This window comes from Danio rerio, chromosome 1 (assembly GCF_049306965.1).
Source record: "Danio rerio strain Tuebingen ecotype United States chromosome 1, GRCz12tu, whole genome shotgun sequence".
Lineage (NCBI taxonomy): Eukaryota > Metazoa > Chordata > Actinopteri > Cypriniformes > Danionidae > Danio > Danio rerio.
The window spans coordinates 49,559,019-49,584,053 of NC_133176.1; the positions used below are offsets into that span (position 1 = coordinate 49,559,019).

Here is a 25,035-nt window from a genome sequence, read left to right on the forward strand (position 1 = left end):
TGCAACGTATGCCTTTCCAGCCGCAAGCCAACACTGTAAAACACCCATACACTCCTGCATTCACACACATACACTACATGCATAACATAAGGAGAACATGCAAACTCCATACAGAAATACCTATTGCCCCAGCCTGGACTTGAAGCAGCAACCTTCTTGCTGTGAGGCGACAGTGCTAACCACTGAGCCACCATGTCACCCCCTTCCAAAGTTCTAAACTGATAAAAATATCATCACATGTATACGCACACATACAAACAAAAGTGTTCAGCCCAGCACACAGCATTTCTGTTGCAAAATATAGATCTTTTAAAAAATATATATTGGGTTTTGTACACTTTAAGAAATGCTGGGTCATTAAAAACCAAATTGGAAAAATATGGACTAACCAAAACATTGGGTTAAATTCATTCATTTATTTTTCTTTGGCCTAGTCCCTTTATTCATCAGGTTTCACCACAGAGGAATGAACCAACAATTTATCCAGCATATGTTTTACACAGCGAATGCCCTTCCAGCTGCAACCCAGTGTTGGGAAACACATACACTCTCACAATCACACACATACTCATACACTACGGCCAATTAAGTTTATTCAATTCACCTATTCCGTATGTCTTTAGACTGTAGGGGAAACCGGAGCACCCGAAGAATATGCAAACTCCACAAAGAAATGCCAACTGACCCAGCCGAGGCTCGAACCAGCGACCTGGGAGGCGATCGTGCTACTCACTGCACCACCGTGACGCCCTAAATTTGGTCCTATAATTAAAATTTTTAAAAAGTTAACCCACAAGTTGTTATACTGCAGATTTTGCGTGAAATAATCAAGCACTTTTTAGAGTGCATCTCTGGTCTTTAAAGTGACCAGAACTTAATATATTGTTAGCTGTTTATCTATATGCTTCAAATTGAATCAAATACAGCTACTGTGGTGGAAACTACTTATCTATTTACTTGAAAAAGTAATCTGATTACATAACTTACATTATTTGTAATTTATTACCCCAACAACATTAATCGCTATTAATTTTGAAAGACTTATCATGAGATGAAGAAAACAACATATTTAATGGAAATAAGGTCATTTTTTGGGGTCCAAAAGAACAGACAGAGTAGGCTTCCTCTTTTATTGAACACAAAAGATAATTTGAAGAATGATTGTAGCTGGTAGCCATCGAAATTTATAGTTGGAAACAAATGCAATAGGTGTCTATGGCTATGGGTTTACAATATTCTTCGATATATCTTCTTTTGTGTTCAACAGAAGTGACTCGATTAGGTTTGGAACAAGTGGAGGATGAGTAAATGATAACAGAATTTAGTGTTGGGTGAACAACCCCTTTTAACTGTCGTTGTCTTTATTTGTTCTGCTTAACTATAGCATCGGTAAGCTTGTTCAGCATCTCCATCAGTGTGCTTCAAAATTAACGAGAGAATCTGGAAACACCATCAAACGAAATTTCAGTGCAATTTATTCTTTTATAATAAGAGGTTAAGAGGGGACAGTTTGACGCCTCGCTCGCTTTTTCTCTCTGCTCTCTGCTGCATTCATTGCTTAAGGTCAGTGCTGGAGTCAGGCGTGAGGTTAAGACTGTGATGGCGAGGTCAGCATCTTCTCTGTAGTTTGACAGGCGTTCTGCTATGGAGAGGTAGAGGTGAAGATGGGGCGAGAGGAACGGGCCTGTTGCATGTAACCTGACATTTTTTTAAATAGGCACAAAGCATACTTTCACAGTCCTTGACTTCCTTTGCATTTAAAGCATTCTTAGTGTGTAAATGTACTAATGGCCTCATTCGGTGCATTATATTTGCATTGTGTGTGTGTGTGTGTGTGTGTGTGTGTGTGTGTGTGTGTGTGTGTGTGTGAGAGAGAGAGAGTGTGTAAGTGTGTGTGAGTGTACAGTTGAAGTCAGAATTATTAGCCTCTCTTTGAATTTTTTTTCCTTTTTAAATATTTCCCAAATGATGTTTAACAGAACAAGGACATTTTTATAGTATGGAAAAAGTCTTATTTATTTTATTTTGACTTAAATAAAAGCAGTTTTTACATTTTTTAAACACCATTTTAAGGTTAAAATTATTAGCCCCTTTAAGCTATATTTATTTTTGATAGTCTACAGAACAAACCATCGTTATGCAATAACTTGCCTAATTACCCTAACCTGCCTAGTTAACCTAATTAACCTAGTTAAGCCTTTAAATGTCACTTTAAGCTGTATAGAAGTGTCTTCAAAAAATATCTAGTAAAATATTATTTACTGTCATCATGACAAAGATAAAATAAATCAGTTATAAGAACTGAGTTATTAAAACTATTATAACTGTATATACAGTTAAAGTCAGATTGTATTTCCTGTAATATTTTTTCTTTTGGAGAAAGTCTTATTTTGGCTAGAATGAAAGCAGTTTTATTTAAACCACCAATTTACAGTCAATATTATTAGCCCCCTTAAGCTATATTATTTTTTTCAATAGTCTACAGAACAAACCACTGTTATACAACGACTTGCCTATTTATCCAAACTTGCCTAACCTAAGTAACTTAGTTAACCATTTAAATTGCACTTTAAATTGAATACTAGCATCTTGAAAAATATCTAAACTATTATGAGCTGGTGATGCGGTGGCGCAGTAGGTAGTGCTGTCGTCTCACAGCAAGAAGGTCGCTGGTTCCAGCCTCAGCTGGGTCAGTTGGCATTTCTGTGTGGAGTTTGCATGTTCTCTCCACGTTGGCATGAGGTTTCTCCGGGTGCTCCTGTTTCGCCCACAGTCCAAAGACATGTGCTACAGGTGAATTGGGTAGGCTAAATTGTCCGTAGTGTATGAATGTGAACGAGTGTGTATGGATGTTTCCCAGAGATGGGTTGCATATATATATTGCATCACTATAGCTGTACTTATATTAGGCTACACTTCAAATAGAAAATACACATACTTTGGTGGAAACTACTTGTTTCATAAAAAAATTGCGATTGATTGACTGATTACATAACTTGGATTATACTGTATGTATATTATTACCCCAACACTGTTCATCACCATTCATTTTGAATGAGATGATTTAAAGAGCCATTAAACATTGCCTAGTAATAAAGTGCATATTTCTAATACTTGTGGCCTATGCTGTAGCCCTTCAATGTGGAAAATATGTACTACTATTTATTGTAGTCTATTTAGAGACCTTTTTATCATGACTCCAGTGAAACTTTAAATACTATAGCCATTAAATATTGCCTATTATTCTACTGGGCTGGCTGGTCAACGCTTGACCAATTAGCTGATGAACATTCAGACAGACAGACAGACAGACAGACAGAACAACAGACAGAAAGACAGACAGACAGACAGACAGACAGACAGAACGACAGACAGACAGACAGACAGACAGAAAGACAGACAGACAGACAGACAGAACGACAGACAGACAGACAGACAGAAAGACAGACAGACAGACAGACAGAACGACAGACAGACAGAAAGACAGACAGACAGACAGACAGACAGAAAGACAGACAGACAGACAGACAGACAGACAGACAGACAGACAGACAGAAAGACAGACAGACAGAAAGACAGACAGACAGACAGAACGACAGACAGACAGACAGAAAGAAAGACAGAGAGACAGACAGACAGACAGACAGACAGACAGACAGACAGACAGACAGACAGACAGAAAGACAGACAGACAGACAGACAGATATATAGATAGATAGATAGATAGATAGATAGATAGATAGATAGATAGATAGATAGATAGATAGATAGATAGATAGATAGATAGATAGATAGATAGATAAAATACAAACTTTGACACAAAGCTTTAAGCGAGGTGCGTAAGAAAGTAGTCCTCCACAACTGTCTTTAGTCGGGGTAATCGTAGTGAGGAATAATTGATCCGCTCTGTTGAAATATGCGACATTATTGTACACCGAGGTCGTTAAACTGTTTCTATAATCAAATACCTTACTTAAATAGTCTATAGGCCTATTTCTAATAGTTCCTTTCATGTTCGCGATATAAGGTTTCAGGAAATAAGAGATCAGATATATTATCGTCTATTCAGAGATTTCTTTTTCACCCTGACTCCATTCTATAGCCGTTAAATATCAGCTTTTTAATTTTCACCCACACTGTAAATACGGTAGGCTATGCATACATGAGGGTAGTTTTGCCCACAGAAGGAGATTGTAAATCAGCTTTGTTTAAAATCCACTAATAAAATGGTTGAGAGGGTTTGCAAATTGTAAACATTCACAACCAAAAAATCCTTTCCATGAGCTGCGGTTGTGGCCACACAAATCCAAAAGAAGTGTCATCATCCAACTCAAATCAAGTGCGAGGGTTTCAGCGGCACCTCAATGTGTTCTGGGCCGCTGAAAGACATTTTAAATCAATAAGAGAGAGCGCAAGAAGTTAAATGACTCATAAATAATCTTAGCAAATAACAGCAATTTCAGATCTAATAGAGCGATTACACAAGTCATTGAGCACAGCCACACACACACATTTACACACATCTAAGAACACATAAATGTACACTCCACTAAACCTTTTAAGTGAAGAGCTAGTTGGAGGCTAAAACTTGAAGACACCTCAAGCTGAGTCCTTATTTATACTGATTCGTTTTAATTTAAGGTCAGTCCGGATATTCTGACACTGCATGCCACATGTTGAAGGTGTTGAATAGACACATCAGCGTGATGATATACAGTACAACAGGTAACAACACACAATGTTCACCCAAATAATACAAATTCTCAGAATCATTTCAATATGGTTATATAACCATTTCAAAAATTCAGTAAACAACTCTTGTTCTAAACCTGTTTTGAGTTTTTTTGATAAACACAAGGGAGATATATCGAAAGATGTTGGAAACCGGTAACCATTGACTTCCATATAGTATATTTTTTTCCCACTATGGAAGTCGATGGTTACCGGTTTTTAACATTCTTCAAAATATCTTCTTTTGTATTTTAGCAGAAGAAAGAAACACTATGAAGTCAATCCAGGGCCATATATACTTGCAAAATAAAATAAATTTTTGCAAACAAAAAAATAAAGTATTGAGCAAAAAACAAAATAATTAATGCAAATTTCCAAAGATCGCAATCCAAAAAATTATTTTTTGAGAAATAAAAATTTATTTTGCTAACAAAAATAAAGAACTGCAAAAGGAAAATTAAGTTTTGAGAAATAAAAAAAATGGCAAAAAAAGAGCTGCAAATAAAAATAAAGCAGTGCAAAAATAAATAAATAAATAAATAAATAAATAAATAAATAAATAAATAAATAAATAAATATTTGCAATTTAAACATCATTTGCAAAACATCTTTTATAGCATTGCCTTAAAAAAGCTTCCAGGCAATTGCAATTCGCTGACCCACTGGGCTGTAAGACCACTTCTGTGATATTGTGACTCCAGGTGATGGTTTAAAATGGAGGCAGGTTTGGGCCTGCCATAGATATATACACTAGATATTGCATAGGGACCCTGAGCATGCGTCAATAGCGCCGCCACATTTGTACAGTGCTCCCAGTACAAACGTCATTCAACCACACTAGTCAGCAGTGTTACTACGTAAAGATGCTGGATGCTAGTCTGCTGCCTACGGGTGTAGTAATAAGCAAACAAAGAAAACTAAGCACAAAGGCAGAATATTTCCTGTTTAGTTTTTACGTTTTTGTATGTAATGAACTTTTGTGCTAAACAGGTAACGTTATTGATGATAATAGTCTCTTACTGCATTCACCATAAGGCAAAGCGGCACCAACTCGCATTAAATACTCGGCTTATGCTAGTTTTGTTGTATAAAATCAGCAAACAATGCAAAAGAAATATGACAACAAGATGCTGCGCTGCCAGTAACTTGTATTATAGTCTGCTATTGATGGAGTCGCTCATAACGGAGATTTATTCACAAACTAATCGCTCTCTCCATCAGAATGAAAAGTGAAAACAGGAGAGGAGGTGTGTTTCCCTACATGATTAGATCATATTTAACAGGAAGTGTGGATAGTAGAGTACATTTCCATACACACAAACACAAGCTTTTTGTCAGGAATGCCTGTGCGATCACTTATCAATCAATGTAGAAAAGTGATGTGAAATTAAAATTTTCGTAATTTAAAAAAAATGCATACTGACCTTCGGGAAAACTCCCGATCATAGATATATGTGTATATGTGTAATTTTCTTGCTCTGAATGGCCACAGTCCTCCACTGCAGCTTGGTCCCGCATTCATCAAGGAGCGCTACCCTGTACAAAAATGGCGGCTCTATTGACGCATTCCTTCCAATAGACAACAGCAGGGTAGGTGACATCTAATGTATATATCTATGTGGGCCTGCCATAAACACACAAGTTCCCTTGACTCTGCCCTCTTGTCAAATCAGGGCCACATAGTGAAACGCGCAGAAACATGAAGTGCAAAGTGAAAACAGCATGGCAAACTCACGCTTGACTAAAAGGCAAATCAAAATGTGCGCTGCAATTAACTGGATGGGTTTTGTAAAGACAATGCTATAAAAAATGTTTGCATATATATATATATATATATATATATATATATATATATATATATATATATATATATATATATATATATATATATATATATATATATATATATGTGTGTGTTGAAAAAAATACTACACAAGTCAGTGGTAGCTATAGATATATGATATATATATATATGATATATATATATATATATATATATGATATATATATGATATATATGATATAGATAGATATATATGATATAGATATATGGTTTCCAAGATTTCACCAAGTAGGAAATGTCCCTGGATTAACATGTTGATCCTGGAACAACATTCCAATCAGCCAATCAGAATTAAGGGATATGTTTACAGTTTAGGCTTACAGTTAGGTTTATGCACTTCTATGATTGTTATCAAACTAATATTACCCTCTGATTTTGTGAGTAATTCACAGATATGGTTGGGTTTAGGGGTGGTGAATAGATATGGTTTACATTTTTCAACAGGTATGATGTTCCAGGATCAACATAGATGTTAATTCAGGATTGCATTTGGCAAAATCATGACAAGTTTTGGATTAACTGTCCATTTAAGCACACCATTCACAGGTAAATGTGACATGTAACCTTTTCATATGCAATTAGTTTTTGCGTATATTATTGATTACTGCTAAAGAGTGGCAGAAAATGTGCTGTTACTTTTTCACAACAGTTAATAATATGCTGGGTGTTAATTACAGGGGGGTTTGGGGGGATCTATCCAGCCTAGTTTAGGCATGATCGCCCTGAAGAACATCAAAAAAATATATGGGGGTCTGCCCTTTAATAGTTAAGAAATACTGTGCTTATATATTAATCATTTAAATAATAGATAACTTCAATATATATTTGACCACCATTATAACGGTCATTGGTTAATATTGTGAATGCATGTTTGTGCTAAAAATATTAATTCACCGGGTTGAAACTAAATCTAGCACCAACAGTGTAATTGTTCACAAAACATGTTTCTTAAAAAAAGTTGTTAGTAGGTACTACTAATACATTGTTTGTATTTTATTATACATTTACTCGAACATAAAAGTTAAATGGTAAAATAAAAAATATGGGCAGTCTTTCATGGTCATCAATTAAAAGGTGTAGGAAAGCAAACCTGTCACCATCTATTTAATATCACAAATATTATTGAGAACCCCTCGATATTCCTCAAAACACTGTAAACGTGATAAAATTTGCTAATAAATTAAATTTACTTGTATTTATTATATAAATTATAAGTTATATATAACTCCATGTCTAATTCGCACACTGATGACCTGATTCCAGGGGGTAGCCTATTTAGTGCAGTAAAAGTGAATTGTTCAAGCCGCTTCAATATGTTGCCTTTTGCTTCCACCTGGTGGCCATAATTAATAGTTACACATGCAGTGCCCTCGGCTTTTCTTGCTTTAAACCAGGGTTGCCCAAACGTTTTAGTATGAAGAGCCAAAAACCAAATAATACCAAGAGCCGCGGGCCGAAGGTAAATACACAAACTATATTACATTAAAGTTGCCATGTGTAATTTCCTAATTTATTTCAAAATAAAATGAAAACACTACTTGAAATGGTATTAATTAATGCAGTAAAACTTTTGAAATGATAACATATTGCAATAAAAGCAAACAATCACATTTATAACACTGTGGAGTTCAATGCTGAATAGTCAAGCAGAATCTGTCTTTGACTTGATTTGCTCACCAAAGTCTCTGCATTGCCGGGTGACAGTATGTACATTTCAACAAAGTCTGATTAATTTGCACCATTCAATTAAAGCATTTAATTTCAGCTATCTTTTAACAATAAAACAAACAAACAAACAAACAAACAAACAAACAAACGATTGCATTAAATTTCAATTGACAATCTAAACAATCCCCCTCATTCTCCTCTTCCCAGATAGGATGGCGGGCCAAATCAAAGGTTACCATGGGCCAGCTTTGGCCTGTGAGCCCTACACTGTAAAATTATGGATGTTATATTATGGAAATCTACTGTAGAATAATAAACATTAAATAACAGAAAAATTTCATAAATTTAAAATTTTGGTAAATTTCTGTAATTTAAAAGCTGTTATTTTATGGTAAATTTCTTAATTTAACAGCTGTTATTTTTCAATAAATTTCTGTAATTCTACATCTGTTAATTTATGAGAAATTTCTGTAATTTTACGTCTGTTCATTTATGAGAAATTTCTGTAATTCTACATCTGTTAATTTATGAGAAATTTCTGTAATTTTACGTCTGTTCATTTATGAGAAATTTCTGTAATTTTACGTCTGTTCATTTATGAGAAATTTCTGTAATTTAACATCTGCTATTTTACAATAAATGTCTGTAATTTAACGTCTGCTATTATAAAATACATTTCTGTAATTTAACGTCTGCTGTTTTACAATAAATTTCTGTTATTTAATGTCTGTTAATTTACAGGAAATTTCTGTAATTTAACAGTTGTTATTTTATGATACATTTCTGTAATTAAACGTTTGTTATTTTACAGTAAATTTCTGTAATTTATCGGCTGTTTTTTTTAACGATAAATTTCTGTAATTTAATGTCTGTTAATTTACGGTCAATTTCTGTAATTTAACAGCCATTGTTTTAAGGTTTTTTCAGCACCCTAGCTGCTAGAAAAAAAACCTGTAAAATATATATTTTTACAGTGTAGTTTTGAGCATCTCTGCTTTAAATCCTCTAGTGTAAAGTCTGCATTATTTAGGGCAACTGGAGCCAGGAACAGTTTGCAAAAGACATTATAATTTGAATGGCATCTGTGCTTTTGTTAGTCTGTTTAATTTTAACTTTTCTCTGTTTTCATTATCCTGGACCAGGCCGTATCCTGAGCAGCTGCTGCAGTGGTCATGGAGGAGTGAAGAGCATGATTCCTGTAAGACCCCAGTGACAGATGCAGCCTGATCTCACGAGAAAACGTAAGTACTTTACCTTTTGTCAGTTTAGTGGCTAATTTGTATGAATTTGTACGAGTTCAGTCATACGAAATAGTACGATTTTAAAAAGGAGGCGTGGCACCTAACCCCGCCCCTAAACCCAACCGTCATTGGGGGATAAGCAAGTCGTACTAAATTGTACGAATTAGGTCATACGAATTCATATGAATTAGCCACTAAATCAAAAAGTTACGAATTGCCGTGAGATTGTTAGACAGATGAGTCTTCTTCGCATTGATCCTGAAGGGTCAGCCTGTTCACCAGACCTCTCACACCTGCAGCTTCTCCATGATGGACGTCCAGCGCTCTTCGGCCTTCGGCGCCTAGACTGCAGCTCTGCACAAGAAGTATGGCCAGAGGAGAAATGGTCGTGCCCAACTGAGCCTGGTTTCTCTTGAGGTTATTTCCTTCACTTTCGTCAATTGGTGAAGTTTGTTCTTCACTGCTGTCACCACTGGCTTGCTTGGATTGGGACTTGTAGAGCTGCTCATCAATAGGTTTGCTCGTAGTCTTTGGACTTTCAGCAGTGAAAATTAAACCACAGTGAACTGAACTAAACTGAACTTCATCTTTGAAAAGTGGACTGACACAGTTTCAATTGACTATAATCTTCTAAATTAAGCTACTTTGACACAATCTACATTGTTTAAGTGCTAAAGAAATAAACAAGAGAAAAATGCACAAGGCTCTCAAACATTTAAATCTTTCTTTATTACAAGCAAATGTACTTTTCTTGCTGTTAATAGCTACAGAAAAAACCGGCAAAAATCCACATATCTACAGATATCAACCTTTTAAAAACTTTATACAAAAAGAGCCCAAACTGTACATGAATATTACTACATATATGCTGTGTACAGTAGTATACATATATATACTGTAAGTATATATATAATATATACTATATATATATTTAATAAATTTATGAGCAACATCACGTTTTGTGCAGATAAAACAAACAAACAGAAAAAAGCAGTAGATATTTAGTTAATCTGAATAGGCTGGCACAGATTAAGCCCCACTACAGGCTGTAAAGCCTTAAGTTACAGCAATAGACATCGAAATCAATATTTGGTCACACCTGCATTAAAAACAGTGAGTGTATTTCATCTTCCTACAGTCATCCTGCGTCCCAATTCGCATACTATCCATCCTAAATAGTATTTGAAAATTGAATTAATATGTCCCAAATCGAAGAATGTTAAAAAAACGAATATGCCAAAGCTTCCCGGATGATTTCTAGAAAGAAAAAAATAAGTGTAGAACCGTCCATACTCTAACCACTGACATTTCCCACAGTACATGTTCGTGAATTCGATTAGAACTACAAACGCGGGTGAAAAGCGTAAATAAACTACAAACATGGTGGACGCGCGAGACCAACCGTCAAGTAGAGCGGCTTCGGTAAAGATGTTTGTATGACTGTTAGCTAATTTCTTGGACACTGGGAAATATTTAAATCGGTGTTACATTTTATCTGTAACAACAATACTGAACTTATATAAGGATGTGTTTGGACATTAAAGTCTGAATGCAGAATTATCCAAACACCTGAGGAGATTTCTCTGCAAGAAAGACTCTTGAATGGGAGATTATTCTGCTGCTGCTTCTCCAGTAAAATAGGAAATTAAATATGACAGAAATGTGGATGATTGACAGGGCTTATAACTGAGCAACATAACGATCTGTTAACGAGGACGTAGTATGTCCCAAAGCTTGCAAACTCTTCTGTTACACACTCAAAAGTAGCCTACTTTTTAGGGCGTAGACTATGCGAATTGGGACGCAGCATCAGTGTGAGCATCGACTGACTATGCGCGACATCTTAAAAAAAACATCTCCATTGAAATAAACAAACAAAAAGCAGTCTGTTAAAGCTATTTTTTCTTTACTTCCATCTTTACTGAAGTCAAATTTCTCCCACGGCCTTACATTTGGTTGTAAAAGCGGAACAGTGACATTCTGACTCCGTAACAGTAAGTAGTTTTCTTCATCCTCTAGATACAAAAGTAGCAAAAAGACATATTTTTCTCATCACAAGATATACAAAATACCTATTTCATATAGCCTTTTTTTGTTTTAATCTTTAGACAGACAGAATACAGTGTTCGCCAGTGCCTGAACGCACCCCTGAGGCAGACAGCGTTCAGTGAGCAAAAGTATTACTACGTTACAAAAAATAGTTCCGATTTGAAACGACAGTCAGAAACGAGAACCAAAATACATTTGTGAAGGGACATTTGTTCTAGAACCACCTTGTAGTTGTGATTTGTGGTTATCTGCTATTTTCTTTACATTCAGGAAGCCAGATAGAACTGTAACAGTGAACAATATAGTATAATGTGAAATGAAAAAGACAAACATACCATATTAGGTCGAGAATCTATAAATAAGCACATTCTTTTTGTGTTTTAGATTTGCCAGCATTGATTATTATTATTTAGTACTCGGTATTGTAGATGTGCATCGCTTGGACTGGACTGGACTGGAAATGAGCACAGATGTGGTTTATACATAGAAATGAAAATATAAAGCTCAGTGGTTGGTCCATCACATGGCATGCAAAGTTCAGACCTCAGTACTCAATAAAACAGTGACTTTGCACAGAGTTTACATTCATACAAACCAAATGATACACTTTTGGACCGGAAACAGAGTTGATCAGTCGTCACGTTAGGTCATTCATTCATTCACTCGCAGCCTTTGTAAACCTTGACATCAATAAACTCATCTATGTATATATAATCTATATTCAGATATAATGTGTGCATGAAAAAGGACATTCTGTTATTATTAATATTATTAATCTGTGACATTTCATCAACGTTAACCCCCTCCCAAAAATGACCATTATACTTACAACAAACTAGCCATAATTCTGACATTCTCTGTTGCAGGCTGAGATGTCGGGCAATGCAAACACATGCACGTGTTTCCCAGAATTCAACGCTTCACTGGATTGAACGCATGAACATACATTGAGGTTAAAAAGCACCAGAAGGCACCTACCCACGAGAAGCTTGTAGTAACCATCAAAACGCTGGTCTTGATGGACTTTGACATCACCTACTCTCTCTCTCTCTCTCTCTTTCATGTCATGGATGATGGTTAAAATGGTGAAATGAGCAACAGGTCTCATCGTGACAACTGAATGACAGTGAAGGAAATGCATGCGAGGAAAGGAGTCGAGATGATGATGCTCCGGGAACACAACACTACAATCCGGAGTCGGCGTGAGGCGAAACAAAAAAATGGGAGAAGAAAGAAACAGGTTTGGAATGTGAAGGAAAGCAGGGAAAGAGTCATTGCAGATGATTGTTAGTTCATTCATTTCCATATTCATTTCAATTGAGGTCAAATGTGACTGGAATTAAGGATGTGTTCACATTTGATGTGATCCTTAAGTCTGGGATGCAGTGGAACTCAAGTATGAACGCAACTTGGACCAAAGACATCTAAGCAAGCCAAAAGCAGTATGTCAGTTCTCAAGAGGCGACTCTAAAATGAACAGAATCGTCGAATAGAGTTAAATACAGGCCGCAGAAATGCTTTCTCTTTGCCATAGATCTGCATTTTTGTTTGACGAGAAATTTCCTGAACCTGATTTAACGTAAATTTATACGCATTTTAAATGTTCAGTAATATTTTCAAAAATATATATTATAAGGCCATTTGTTTTATGTCTTTATGGGTCATTACCACTTTGGTACAGTAAAATTTTTGCCAATTTCTACTGTCAGAAGTACCAAAATAGCCAACTGTACTCTACCACTTTTTTGGCACCCTTTCATATGGGTGGCTAGCACAACAGAATATGTTACAAAAAGGGTGGAGCTAGACTCTCTACTGATTCCTGATTGGTTTACAGAAAATTGTCACCTGCACGTTTAAAAAGCCAGGGTTGATTACCATTCACATGTTGCATCTTAAATGTGTGAAAAGCGCAACTTTCGCCATCTAATTTGAGTACTTGCGAGCACTTGCGGCACTTTTACTTTGGAAATAACGAACTTGAGCTTGCAAAACACACTACACGTGAATGGCTCCTTATAGCTTTCTTCTTCAGGCAAGACTTGATAGCTTTTTTTCTGCCTTGCTACTAAGTAAAGATACTGTTGGCAGTAGAAATTAAAGCCTGATCAGGGATTTTCATAGCAAATAGTACTGTACTGTACTGTACTGTACTGAACCATACCACTCATTATATTCAGGCCTAAAATTGACAGTGTGAACACTAAGTGAGCCAAGACTAAATTAATCATTTTCTTTTTTTGGGTCTGAACCAAAGAATCAAACTACAAATGTGAAAACACACTTATGCTTCATCCAATTTTGCATACAATCTATCCTAAATAGTATTTGAAAATAAAATTAGCATTGTATGTCCCAAACTGTAATATGTTGGAAAAAAGTATGCTAAAGGTTCCTGGATGGTGTACTATTCCCAGTAAAAATTCGAAGTGAAGAACCGTCCATGCTCTCTTTTAGAACGTAGTATAAGTACACAACATTAAACTGAACTGCATTCACACCGTATTCCAATTCAAACTGAACTCAAATCAATGTGAATTCATATTCACAGAGTATTGGATGAATATGGAGTTGAATGTTTCATGAAACAGACGAGTCACCAGGAACATTTCCTAGAATTGGTTTAGGGAGCTTTCACACTTGGTTACATTGGCCTGGACCAAACCCAAATTTGATTGTCCCCCCTTGCCACCTTCTCGGCTAATTTGTGTTCACACTGTCTTTTTTTCCTTCTGAACCCCGCTACGCTTGTGTCATCAAGCTGCTGTTTTTTTGTACAGCTGTTGCTGGCTGACGGCCACGAAAGCAAAGAGGCAAAATGGAGACATATGCATATCATGGTCATTCAGCTTTAACTGAATCTTTTGCTTTTGTTACCAAAACAAAAATACAGAGAGACGTTTGTGTCTATCTGCCGCAAAAAAAAAAAAAAAGTAAAACAAAAGTCGCTTTTGGTGGAGTCAAGCAGACATTATCACTGTTTGCACTGGGTCAGTCCAACTTGTCGCCCAGGTAGTTTACACACAGACATACACACAAGAATGAACGTTATGAAAACTAAAGTCTGTTGTACATTTGGCGGGTAACTTCAGTCATTTGGTACGATTGCATTCATATAAGAGGTGCAGGTGGACTCTGGTATCGTTCAGGGGTGTGCACCCCAGTTCAGAAAATATTGTTCACACTAGCTAAACGTACACTGGCGTCAAACAAACAGGGGTGCGGACCAAAAGTGCTAGTTCGAAAGCACCCTAATGCCGAGTTCAGACTGCATGATTTTCAAAGTAGTCGTGTCACGGATGTTTTCACACTGCATGACTATCTGGGTTAACGTTCTGTCAGTGCTGTGTTTACACTGTAGGATGGATCGGCGACAGGAGAGTTCACACTTGCATGACTTTAAAACAGGAAGAATCACAGACAACTTTGTCCAAACTACGTCTCACAACCAAACAAACGCAAGAAGTGACATGGAAACAACGCAAGGTCACATAATATATCTTTTGTTATTAACTACATAATGGAAAAATAGCTTTAGCTTTAGAAACTTGTGTTGCTCACCTGGCTTTTGAGAATTAGCAATCTCTCCTCGACTTTTTTTTTTTTACTTCTCAACCTGATTAGTGTACTAGTGAATGCTGCTCTCTTATTGGCTGTAGGTGATCGCGAATGTTATTTTCAATCAGAACACATTTCACACAGCATGATTTGAATCAAAACCAGGGCTAAAAGCATGCAGTCTAACCTTGGCATAAGATTTATTTATTTATTTATATTTTGGTCAGAACCAAAGGAATCAAACTACAAGTGTGAACTCAACTGCATTCACACCATTCCAATTCAAATTAAGCTCAAATCAATGTGAATTCATATTCACACAGTGTATTGGATGAATATGAAATTGAATGATTATGAGAATGTTACATTAAACAAGAGAGTCCACATGTATGAGGCACATTTCCTAGAATTCCTTTAAAACGGCTTATTTTCTGTGTCCAGGACACTAGAAAGGAGTCTTTCTCATCAGTAAGGACAGGCCATCTGTGATGCTGACCTTAATAAGGATGTTAGATTAATAAGTTGTTTGTGAAAAGTAGCACAAGCTAATAACATGTGCCTCATTTATCAGATAATCAGTAATGTTCAACACAGAGATGAGAGCAACCCAGCACAGGGCTCCAACAGATACATTAATACAGACAAAAGGCAAATAAGACGTTACTTTCATAAAAATACACTGACATAGATAATTTTTGGACCAACACATGTGACATTTCATTCATTGTTTTTTCAAACCTCAGGAGCCCCGGGCTGAGTTGGTGGCACAGGAAGATGACGAATACTACATTTCTCCACATAACTCCATCCTCAGCTGGTGCAATGTCAACTTAAGGCAGTGTGGTGGGAATCTTCTAATGCCGTCAAACACTTTCTCTCTTTGAGCATAAGGCAACTAATGCACATTTATACACTCCCTATTTTACAACCTTTGGTTCCAAACTGCGGTGTAAAAGATGGGAAACATTAGCATTAAGGCAGAACAGTTTCGCTAAGGTGGCTAGCGCAGCCTTTAGCATCCTGTGTCTGATTCTACACTACAAAAACTATATATAGGGAACGATCCAACGTTAAAGCAAATGGTCAAGCAGCTAGAACAGAGTAACTGGTTGTCATGATGACACGACGTCAATGGTTTTTTAAAAACTTTGGAATAGCAGATAGTAGAATATAGATTTTTTTGAAAGTTAAAGGGTGAAACATAATGACAGTCCAGTTACAATTTGTCTTCTTGTAGTTGTCTAACAAAGGCCTACACACACACACACACACACACAGACACACACTCCTAGTTTGCTCTAGCAGCAGAAATGGCCAAGTGTAGCCACTTACAATGCATTCAGACAAAGACAATCGAAGCCTACGGAGTGTTTCTTGATAATAGGTTTGCACAAAGGCAACACCAGTTTGTTCTATAAAAAAAGTAGGACAAGAAAAGAGAAGGAGCACGGGATAAAAAAGGGAAGGAGAGACGACAGAGAACAAAGAAAAGAAGAACAAAGAAAAGAGGACGGTCAGTTTTCAGAGCAGCCATTTTAACTGTCATCCACATTCATATTCAGTGCTAGGGGGTTGAGATTTGAGATTTGTGCTACTACTGCCCAGTGTGGTTTTTCAAGTATTTTTTTATACAAGGGTAGGTGAGTGAACACATAAACCCACAGTGTAAAGGGAACACGCTCTCACGTTTAAACATACACACCAAGAAAACAAGGTAAATGGGTCCGAAGGCCGCTTAGCGCAGTACTGTTTAGCCTTCCTCCAGATCACAAAATCACTGATAGTGCGTACACTATCCACTTGTTAGTGTTTAACAAGTGTTTCCGGATCCAAAACTTATATCTGCAATAAACGGTACTAATGCAGTGGGGAAAATACGTATTCAACATGTCATGTTTTTTTTCTTCGTTTTTTTCATTTTTTGGTAAAAATGTTCTAAAAAAGCTGTTGACATGAAATTGAACCAGATTTTGGTAAAAACCCAAACAATACAAACACAAAAATATAAGAAAACAAAACAAAAATTTAAAAAATCTGACAATTTTTTTTTTGTGTAATAACAATGTAATGAAAGTTCTGGACTACTGAAACGTATTTAATATTTTATATAAAAGACCTTTTTTGCTGATGGCAGCTTACAGAAGCCTCTCACAAACTTCAACAGAGTGTAGAACTCTTGATAGTTCTGTGGGTCTTGTGTGTCAAATCTGATCTTTATTTTGGATTCCATATTGGATTCAAGTCAGATGATTGGCTGGGCCATTCTACAGCTTGATTTTCTTTCTCTGAAAAACTTTTAAAGTTTCCTTGGCTGTGTTTTGGATCATTGTCTTGCTGAAATGTCCACCCTGGTTTCATCTTTATCATCCTGCTAATGTACAGATGTAGATGTCTGAAGCAGCTAATATTCATTTACAATGATGAAGGGCAGAGGGTTGCTGAAGATCTACTGAGAGATTTTTAACTGCTGTCTGGGCTTTCTCTGCCTGTCTACAGCTCCCTTTCTTCATGTGTTCAATACTTTTTCCCTGCGTCATTTAATTTTATTACACTTAACTTAATTTGTAAACTAATTATTATTGTTTTCTTTACATTTATGGATTTATTTGGTTGTAACCAACATCAATCAATGATGTGAAAATTTCAAGTTAAGAAATATGTTTTCTGAGAAAAATGGTGACATTTGCAATACTTATTTCCCCCACTGTATGCTCACAGTGTGCTGTAATACTATTGAAAATCATAAGCATAAATGTTTATATCCGTGCCTAATTTCAGGTGGAATGATTTATCTTTTATAAATCGTTCAAATATTGATATCTGGGATGCAGCAACTACAGTAAACCATAACATTGAAAAAAAATAATTTAACCAAACGAATATTGAGATTTGAGATAAATTGACAACTAAAATGAATTGAAGCCTGGACCCGGAAACAATATTCCCAGGCTGATCTCACAAACAAACGTAACTATTTTACGTTTTGTCAATTGAGTGGCTAATTTGTATTAATTTCTTACAAGTTCAATCATACAAAAATGTACGATTTTAACAAGGAGGCATGGCACCCAACCCAACCCCGCCCCTAAACCCAATCGTCATAGGGCCATAAGCAAATTATACTAAATTGTACAACTGAGATTGTACGAATTCATTCAAATTAGCCACTAAATCAAAAAGTTACCAATTGCTGTGAGATTGTGTTGGTATTCCACATGCAAACAACAAAACAAGTGGATAGAAACGCATGTCAGTGTTTTCTTTTTTTTTAAATAAAGGGTAACAAGTCAAGATTAGGAGACCAATATTGGCATAATCGAGGCCGATTTTGATTGAATAATTAGACTATTTGTTTATCATACAGACGTCTCGGGCCCCGGTGCAGAATAAGCATAAGCTGCCCCGGAGAATCGTGGGTTTTCTCCTATTCGGAGGAAGGAGCTGAAGGTGCAGTAGTCAGGCTTGCCCCCCCAGTAGGTACACATGAGTTTTTTGGTAGGGGAGGAGTCAGACCTGCGGTGGGCGTGGTTCTGGCGTTCGTTGCCACGTCTTTCGTGTTTCCGCGCAGGTGGAGCATGGAGGGAGGTCAGCGGGGAGAACTCCGACAGGTGGCCCTTATATAACTTATCTGCATTCTGGAGAACAGAGGGAGATGGTGAGTTAGCAGACTGCGTCATGTATAGGTATGGGAATACAAATTTGTCACAGCACAAGCTAAAACAACACAAATTCAAAGCCCCAGCAAGAAGCGGTGTAAAAATAAGCATAAAATCAACTTAATATGAAATCACATATCCAGAGTTTACCACATGCACAAGTCCAGGCCTAGAAGATGTTAACTGATCGATTGAGGATCTGTTACATGAAAAACTGCAGAGCGAAAATTTGCAAAAAGCAATAATAATAATAATAAAAAATTATGACTAATTCATTATTTTAAAATGGAATAAACACTATATCAGCAATATATCAGCTGATAAAATAAACTGATACTGACTGAAAAATAAATTTCATTTGCTTTAAACCTTTAAACCAATAGTTTATATCAAGATTTAATTAAGTGGATTCCGTTTCCAAATTTTTAAATACTATAAATCATCAAAACATTTTGAGTGTATTTTTTATATGGTAACGATTGACTTATTGATTGGTCAATTGGTTGACTGATTGATTAGCCAATTGATTGATTGATCGATAAACGGATTGATTAACGGATTGATTGATGGATGGATGGATTGATTGTTTGATGGATGAATCGATGGATGGATGGATGGATAGATTGATGGATTGATTGATGCGCTGATTGATCAATTGATGGATTGATTGATAGATAGATTGATGGATTTATTGATGGATAGATTGATTGATTAATAGATTGACTGATGGATTTATGGGTGTATTTATTGATTCATTCATTGATTAATTGACTGATTGATTGACTGATGGATAGATTAATGGATTAATCAATGGATTGATTGGTGGATAGATTGATTGATAGATTGATGGATTGATGAATGGATTGATTGATGGATTGATTGATTGATTGATTGATTCATTCATTCATTCATTGATTTATTGATTGGCGAAATTGGCAATTCAAAACATTTAAGAGACATTTTTAAAACTATAAAACAATTTCTTGCTCCTTTCCTTTAAGTTTACAATCCAGCATAATCATTTCAAGTTGTTTATAGATGTTGTGCGGTTCACTCAGTAACAGAACTGATCATAAGCATGTTCTAGGAATGGACATTTAGACATAAATGGCAACATTATCACACACTTTAAAACAATATAACAACAAGAAAAGCAAAAAAAAAAAAATACTCATGCATGTATGGGAGTTAGACGTTAAACGGTATGTCAAGTCTGCTGGCTGTATTTGTGTATGTAAGAGCCCACAGTCCCATATTCTCTTAGCTGCATATACATCACAGCACACACCTCAAACCACAACCCAATCTTTTTATTCTGAAGCTTCAAAACCAACCCAAACCAGTCTGTAGGTTTCACACCAAACACCAGACCCACACGGATGCACCGAAGACGTTAAATCCAGCTCCTTTTCATTGGTTGAAGCCAATTAGCATGACTCTAGACTTCTCAGAATGACTCTGAGAAGTCCAGAGCTGCATTTATGAGCGGAGTGTGGATTAGTTCTTTCTGGCTTTAGTCTTTAGTGTTTTACCATCGGGCTGCTAGGCTTCAGTGGTGCTCTGAACCCCATCTAGCAGAGAATCATGAATGTTTGTCTCAACCCTGTCAAAGATCCTGTCAGCCCTCATTCTCTGTGAAACATCACACACACAAACAGACTCAGTTGTAGCATCGCAGATCAATGTTTTGACTTGCTGGAACAGAAAGTAAAGCAGCAGAAAACGCATTTGCAATTACACAACTTCAGATCTGCAACATACATTACAAATAGAAACATGCACATTTCATGCATGCGGTGAGGTCATAGAAGACTTGAAGATGACGGAGACACCACAGGGTTCTCGAGCCGGTGTTATTGGCGTACTAGTTTCTACTTGTCAGACCTAGTCTTGGGCCTCATGTGGTTGGTAGCACTGCTAATTCCTCATGTTTTCAAATTAGCTAGCAGCTAACAGCAACATTTAATACATTTAAAAAGAGTTCAGTTTGCTTTCAAACATTAGGTCTAAAGAAACTCCGGATTGTGATATGATATTGATTCTAATCACCATGAGGGAGAACTATAATGATGTGCGATGCTAAAGGCTACTTATGCTAACACTTGCTATAATAATTGCATACTATGCATATGAAAATACTACTTGAACTTAAACAAATCAAATATGACTGTAATCCTGTATTTATTTGGTTGCTTTTTTAAATCTGTATCTTCCCTATGCCTTTGTTGATATGGAACTTAAGCATTCAGAAAGAGTTATTCAGAAAACTAATTAAAAGCAACAGGCTCACTCATTTTTTGGTAAAGGCAGCTAATCACTTTAAAAGCAATGGGTTTACTTACTTTTTAAAGGAAAGTCAATGTATGACTTTAAAAGCAACCGGTTTTCTCAATTTATTAAGGAAAGTCAATTTGTCACTTTAAAAGCAATGGGCTTACTCATTTTTTTTACATAAAGTCAACTTATCACTTTAAAAGCAGCTGGTTTACTCACTTTTGAAGTCAACTAATCAATTTAAAAGCAATGGGTTTACTCAATTTATTAATTAAAGTCAACTTGTCACTTTAAAAGCAATGGGTATACTCACTTTTTAAAGTCAATTAATCACTTTAAAAGGAATGGGTTTACTTTCTTTTTAAAGTAAAATCAACATGTCACTTTAAAAGCAACTGGTTTACTCACTTTTTAAGTCAACTAATCACTTTAAAAGCAATGGGTATACTTACTTTTTAAAGGAAAGTCAACAAATCACTTTAAAAGCAATGAGTTTACTCAATTTATTAAGTAAAGTCAACTTATTTCTTTAAAAGCAATGGGTTTACTCAATTTATTAAGTAAAGTCAACTTGTCACTTTAAAAGCAATGGGTATACTCGCTTTTTAAAGTCAACTAATCACTTTTAAAGCAATGGGTTTACTCAATTTATTAAGTAAAGTTAACTTATCACTTTAAAAGTAACTGATTTACTCACTTGTCACTTTAAAAGCAATGGGTTTACTAACTTTTTAAGTCAACTTGTCACTTTAAAGGCAATGGGTATACTCACTTTTTAGGTAAAGTCAACTTTTCACTTCAAAAGCAATAGATTTACTCACTTTTTTTAATGAGAAATCAAATACATGAATTTTACAGTTTAGTTTTTAGTGAGCGAGCCCCTTCTGTTGCTTTCACTTAAATAATAATGATAGTATAAAATGATACAACAATATAAAGTGACAAAAACCTCTGAGAATAATTTCATGGTTAGAATAAATAAAACTGTGCTCATTCGGTCTAAACATAAAATCATGAGATCCAAGCATATAAAATTTCATCAGTATATTTCTGAATGTGTTCAATCTATTTTTGGTGTAGTTTTTGGATCCTAAATAAAAGAATACAAAGAATTAGTGACTAAAGTAGTGAAAATCGTAATTTTTTTGTGAAATAATGATAAATACTCGCATTAAAAATATATCAGTAAGCCATGACAACATTTGTTCAGGTTTCAATTAGATTTTTTTAAAGCTTTGCAAATTTTTGTTTCAAGTCAGTTTAATTGATTACATTTTGAATAAGTTTTAGGAAATTTTGCATGTAAAATGAATTGTGTTCAACTTAGAAAGCGAAGGCAGCAACACATTTTTTCATGTGTGTTTGTCTGAGCTGCACTACTGTCACAAATTACTGGTATTATCGTAAATGACCAGTCATATGCTTTGTTGATGCTGAAGACCAAACATTTATGTCTGTTTTGTTATGTTTCCTTTCATTTTCCCTGCTGATGAATGACTTTGTTCCACTAAAGTGTGTTAATGGCAGTTTTTAGAGGTGCGACTGGTCCAACAGTGGAAACACAGCATGATTTTGGCCTTGCTGAATGACTGTTGGCCCCAATCACCCCAGAGTAAGCCCTGGGTTTGCACTGGTCTGACAGTGGAATAGCAGCTATTAATGACCCTGTTGTGTGTTGACGGATTACGAACACACACAGACACACACACGCATGCAGAGAGAGAGTTCACCTCCGGCTCAGTTTAAAAACTGACACTGCTGGAGGTCTGGGAGAGCATAAAGATGGTGGACTGTTCAGCAGTGACACACTGCCGCTTTGTCTGCCGTCACCACAGGTCAGAGGTCAAGGGTTAAACACACAGGGTAAAGGGAAGGTCAAGGATCAGAGAGGCAGAGGAATGAATAAGAGAGGGTTTAGAAAGGTTGACAAGCCGACTGATCCTCACAGATTAATAAAGCGCTTTTGATACATTCAAGCTGTCTGGAGAAACAAGTGTTAGTGTTGGCTTAACTTCTGTTGTTGAATTACTTTAAGTAGACAAAAATTACAAATAGTTTTTAATTTCTTGCTTGTATAGATTTTTAAAGTACTAAATTATTGAAGATAAACCAAGGTAACAATAATAACACCTAATAAAAAAAATAAAATGAATAAGACACCCTACTAAAAATGTTCAAAATGAGTAATACTAAAACCAATGCAAAAGGCAAAGATAAATTAAAACTAAATAAAGGTTTATTAAAAATATAATCAAAATTTGTTTAAAAAAAATTATACTACAATAATATTACATTCACTATTTTTCATAAGCTAACATGATAATTGTTTGCAGTATTTATTAGTTTAATGTAAATTCATAAATTATATATACATTGAAGTTAGAATTATTAGCTCCCCTGTTTCTCCCCCAATTTCTGTTTAACGGAGAGAAGATTGTTTTAACCCATTTCTAAACATAATAGTTTTAATAACTCATCTCTAATAACTGATTTATTTTCTCTTTGCCATGATGACAGTAATTAATATTTGACTAGATATTTTTCAAGACACTTCTATACAGCTTAAAGTGACATTTAAATACTTAACTAGGTTATTTAGGTTAACTAGGCAGGCTAGGGTAATTAGGCAAGTTATTGTATAATGATGGTTTGTTCTGTAGACTATCAAAAAAAATTGCTTAAAGATGCTAATAATTTTGACCCTAAAATGGTTTTTAAAAAATTTAAAACTGCTTTTATTCTAGCTAAAATAAAAAAATAAGACTTTCTTCTGAAGAAAAAATATTATCACTCACACTGTAAAAAGTTCCTTGCTTCCTTGCGGTTAAACATCATTTGGGAAAAAAATTTAAAAAGAAAAAAAAAATTGAAATGGGGGCTAATAATTCTGACTTCAACTGTACATTTTGAATGTTTCTTCATTCTTAATGCATTCATGCTAATGTGCAAAATTTAAAAAAACTTTAATGCTGTAAAATGTTCATATAAAGACTTAATGAAGAATCATAAGATCATTAAATAAATAAATAAATTATTAGTCCGAAACTGAAAAAAAAGGGAACTTTGCAGTTTTTTGTATTTCATATTTTCATGTTTATATTTTTTCCTTGTTTATTTATGCATTTGAATGGCATTACGGGTCACCAGCGATCCAGCTTGTGCAAATCGCAGGTAAACACCCAAATCACAACAGACTACAAACCAGTTTTTGACAATCCTCCAGCTGTGAGTGTGTGGGCAATCAGTGGAATCTGGAACAAATGCGTGTGAGCGTTGCATGACTGGATCTTGTAGTCCATATACTGGCGGATTTGTAGTTCGTTGCGATTTGCGTGTTTACCAGTGATCTGCACAGGCTGGATAGCTGGTAACCATGACAGGGACCTTGATCTTTCTTGCCACAACTTTTAACCTTAAAAAGTTTTAAGAAGTGACTTTTATTAACATTTTTAATAGTTTAAAGTGATATATAGGGGCCGGTTTTGTTGTTAATCATGATTTCCTTCATTTTGGAGATGAAGAGGAAGGTTAAAAGCCTGGGTGTGGCCAACTGGAAATGGGTTTGCTGGGAGCACATGGTCTTTAGACCTTACCTTCAGTGTGTTTGGTGGTGTTTGATTTATTTATTTTTTATTTGCTATCAGCTTTGTGGTCAAATTAACTCTACAATAAACAACAACAAATGAAGACTTGTCGTTCCATGTGTTACTTCTAAGGAAGCATCTAACTCCCTCAGCAGACCCAAGATGTGACTACTGTGGAATTTTGATTAAAGATAGTCACATCAGTCTGGGTTGGTGTTGTGTATTACTGTACAAAAACCTTGTAATAAACTGCCAGTGCATTTTCTGTTATTTTACAGACTTGTTTCTCTAAATAGTGTTTCTTATTACATTATATTATTTCGAACTAGCTATTTCAAACTAGACCCCTATTAGCTTTTATTTATTTAAAATTAGAATTTCATCTTCCTTCATTCATTTTCTGTTTGGCTTAGTCCCTTTATTAATCTGGG

General features: G+C 35.6%; 1 protein-coding gene across 9 annotated transcripts in view; it reads right to left on the reverse strand.

Moving 5' to 3' along the window:
* Positions 1-11,372: 11,372 nt before the first annotated feature.
* The window catches only part of atp11a (ATPase phospholipid transporting 11A), a 137,018-nt gene continuing 123,355 nt past the window's right edge, over positions 11,373-25,035 (reverse strand). For 2 of the 9 annotated variants that reach the window (XR_012408021.1, XR_012408019.1), the window contains 3 exons: positions 20,279-20,378; positions 18,604-18,725; positions 11,373-16,502 (listed from right to left, as the gene is read on the reverse strand). Coding sequence is in view for 7 of the 9 variants with exons in the window: in XM_021477088.3 (XP_021332763.1) it covers positions 18,447-18,725 (279 nt within the window). In the remaining 2 variants the exon portion in view is untranslated. Of the gene's footprint in view, positions 16,503-16,603; positions 18,726-20,278; positions 20,379-22,750; positions 22,841-25,035 lie in introns of those variants that run through there. The other 7 variants (XM_073954285.1, XM_021477091.3, XM_068221669.1 and 4 more) reach the window with 4 other exon arrangements.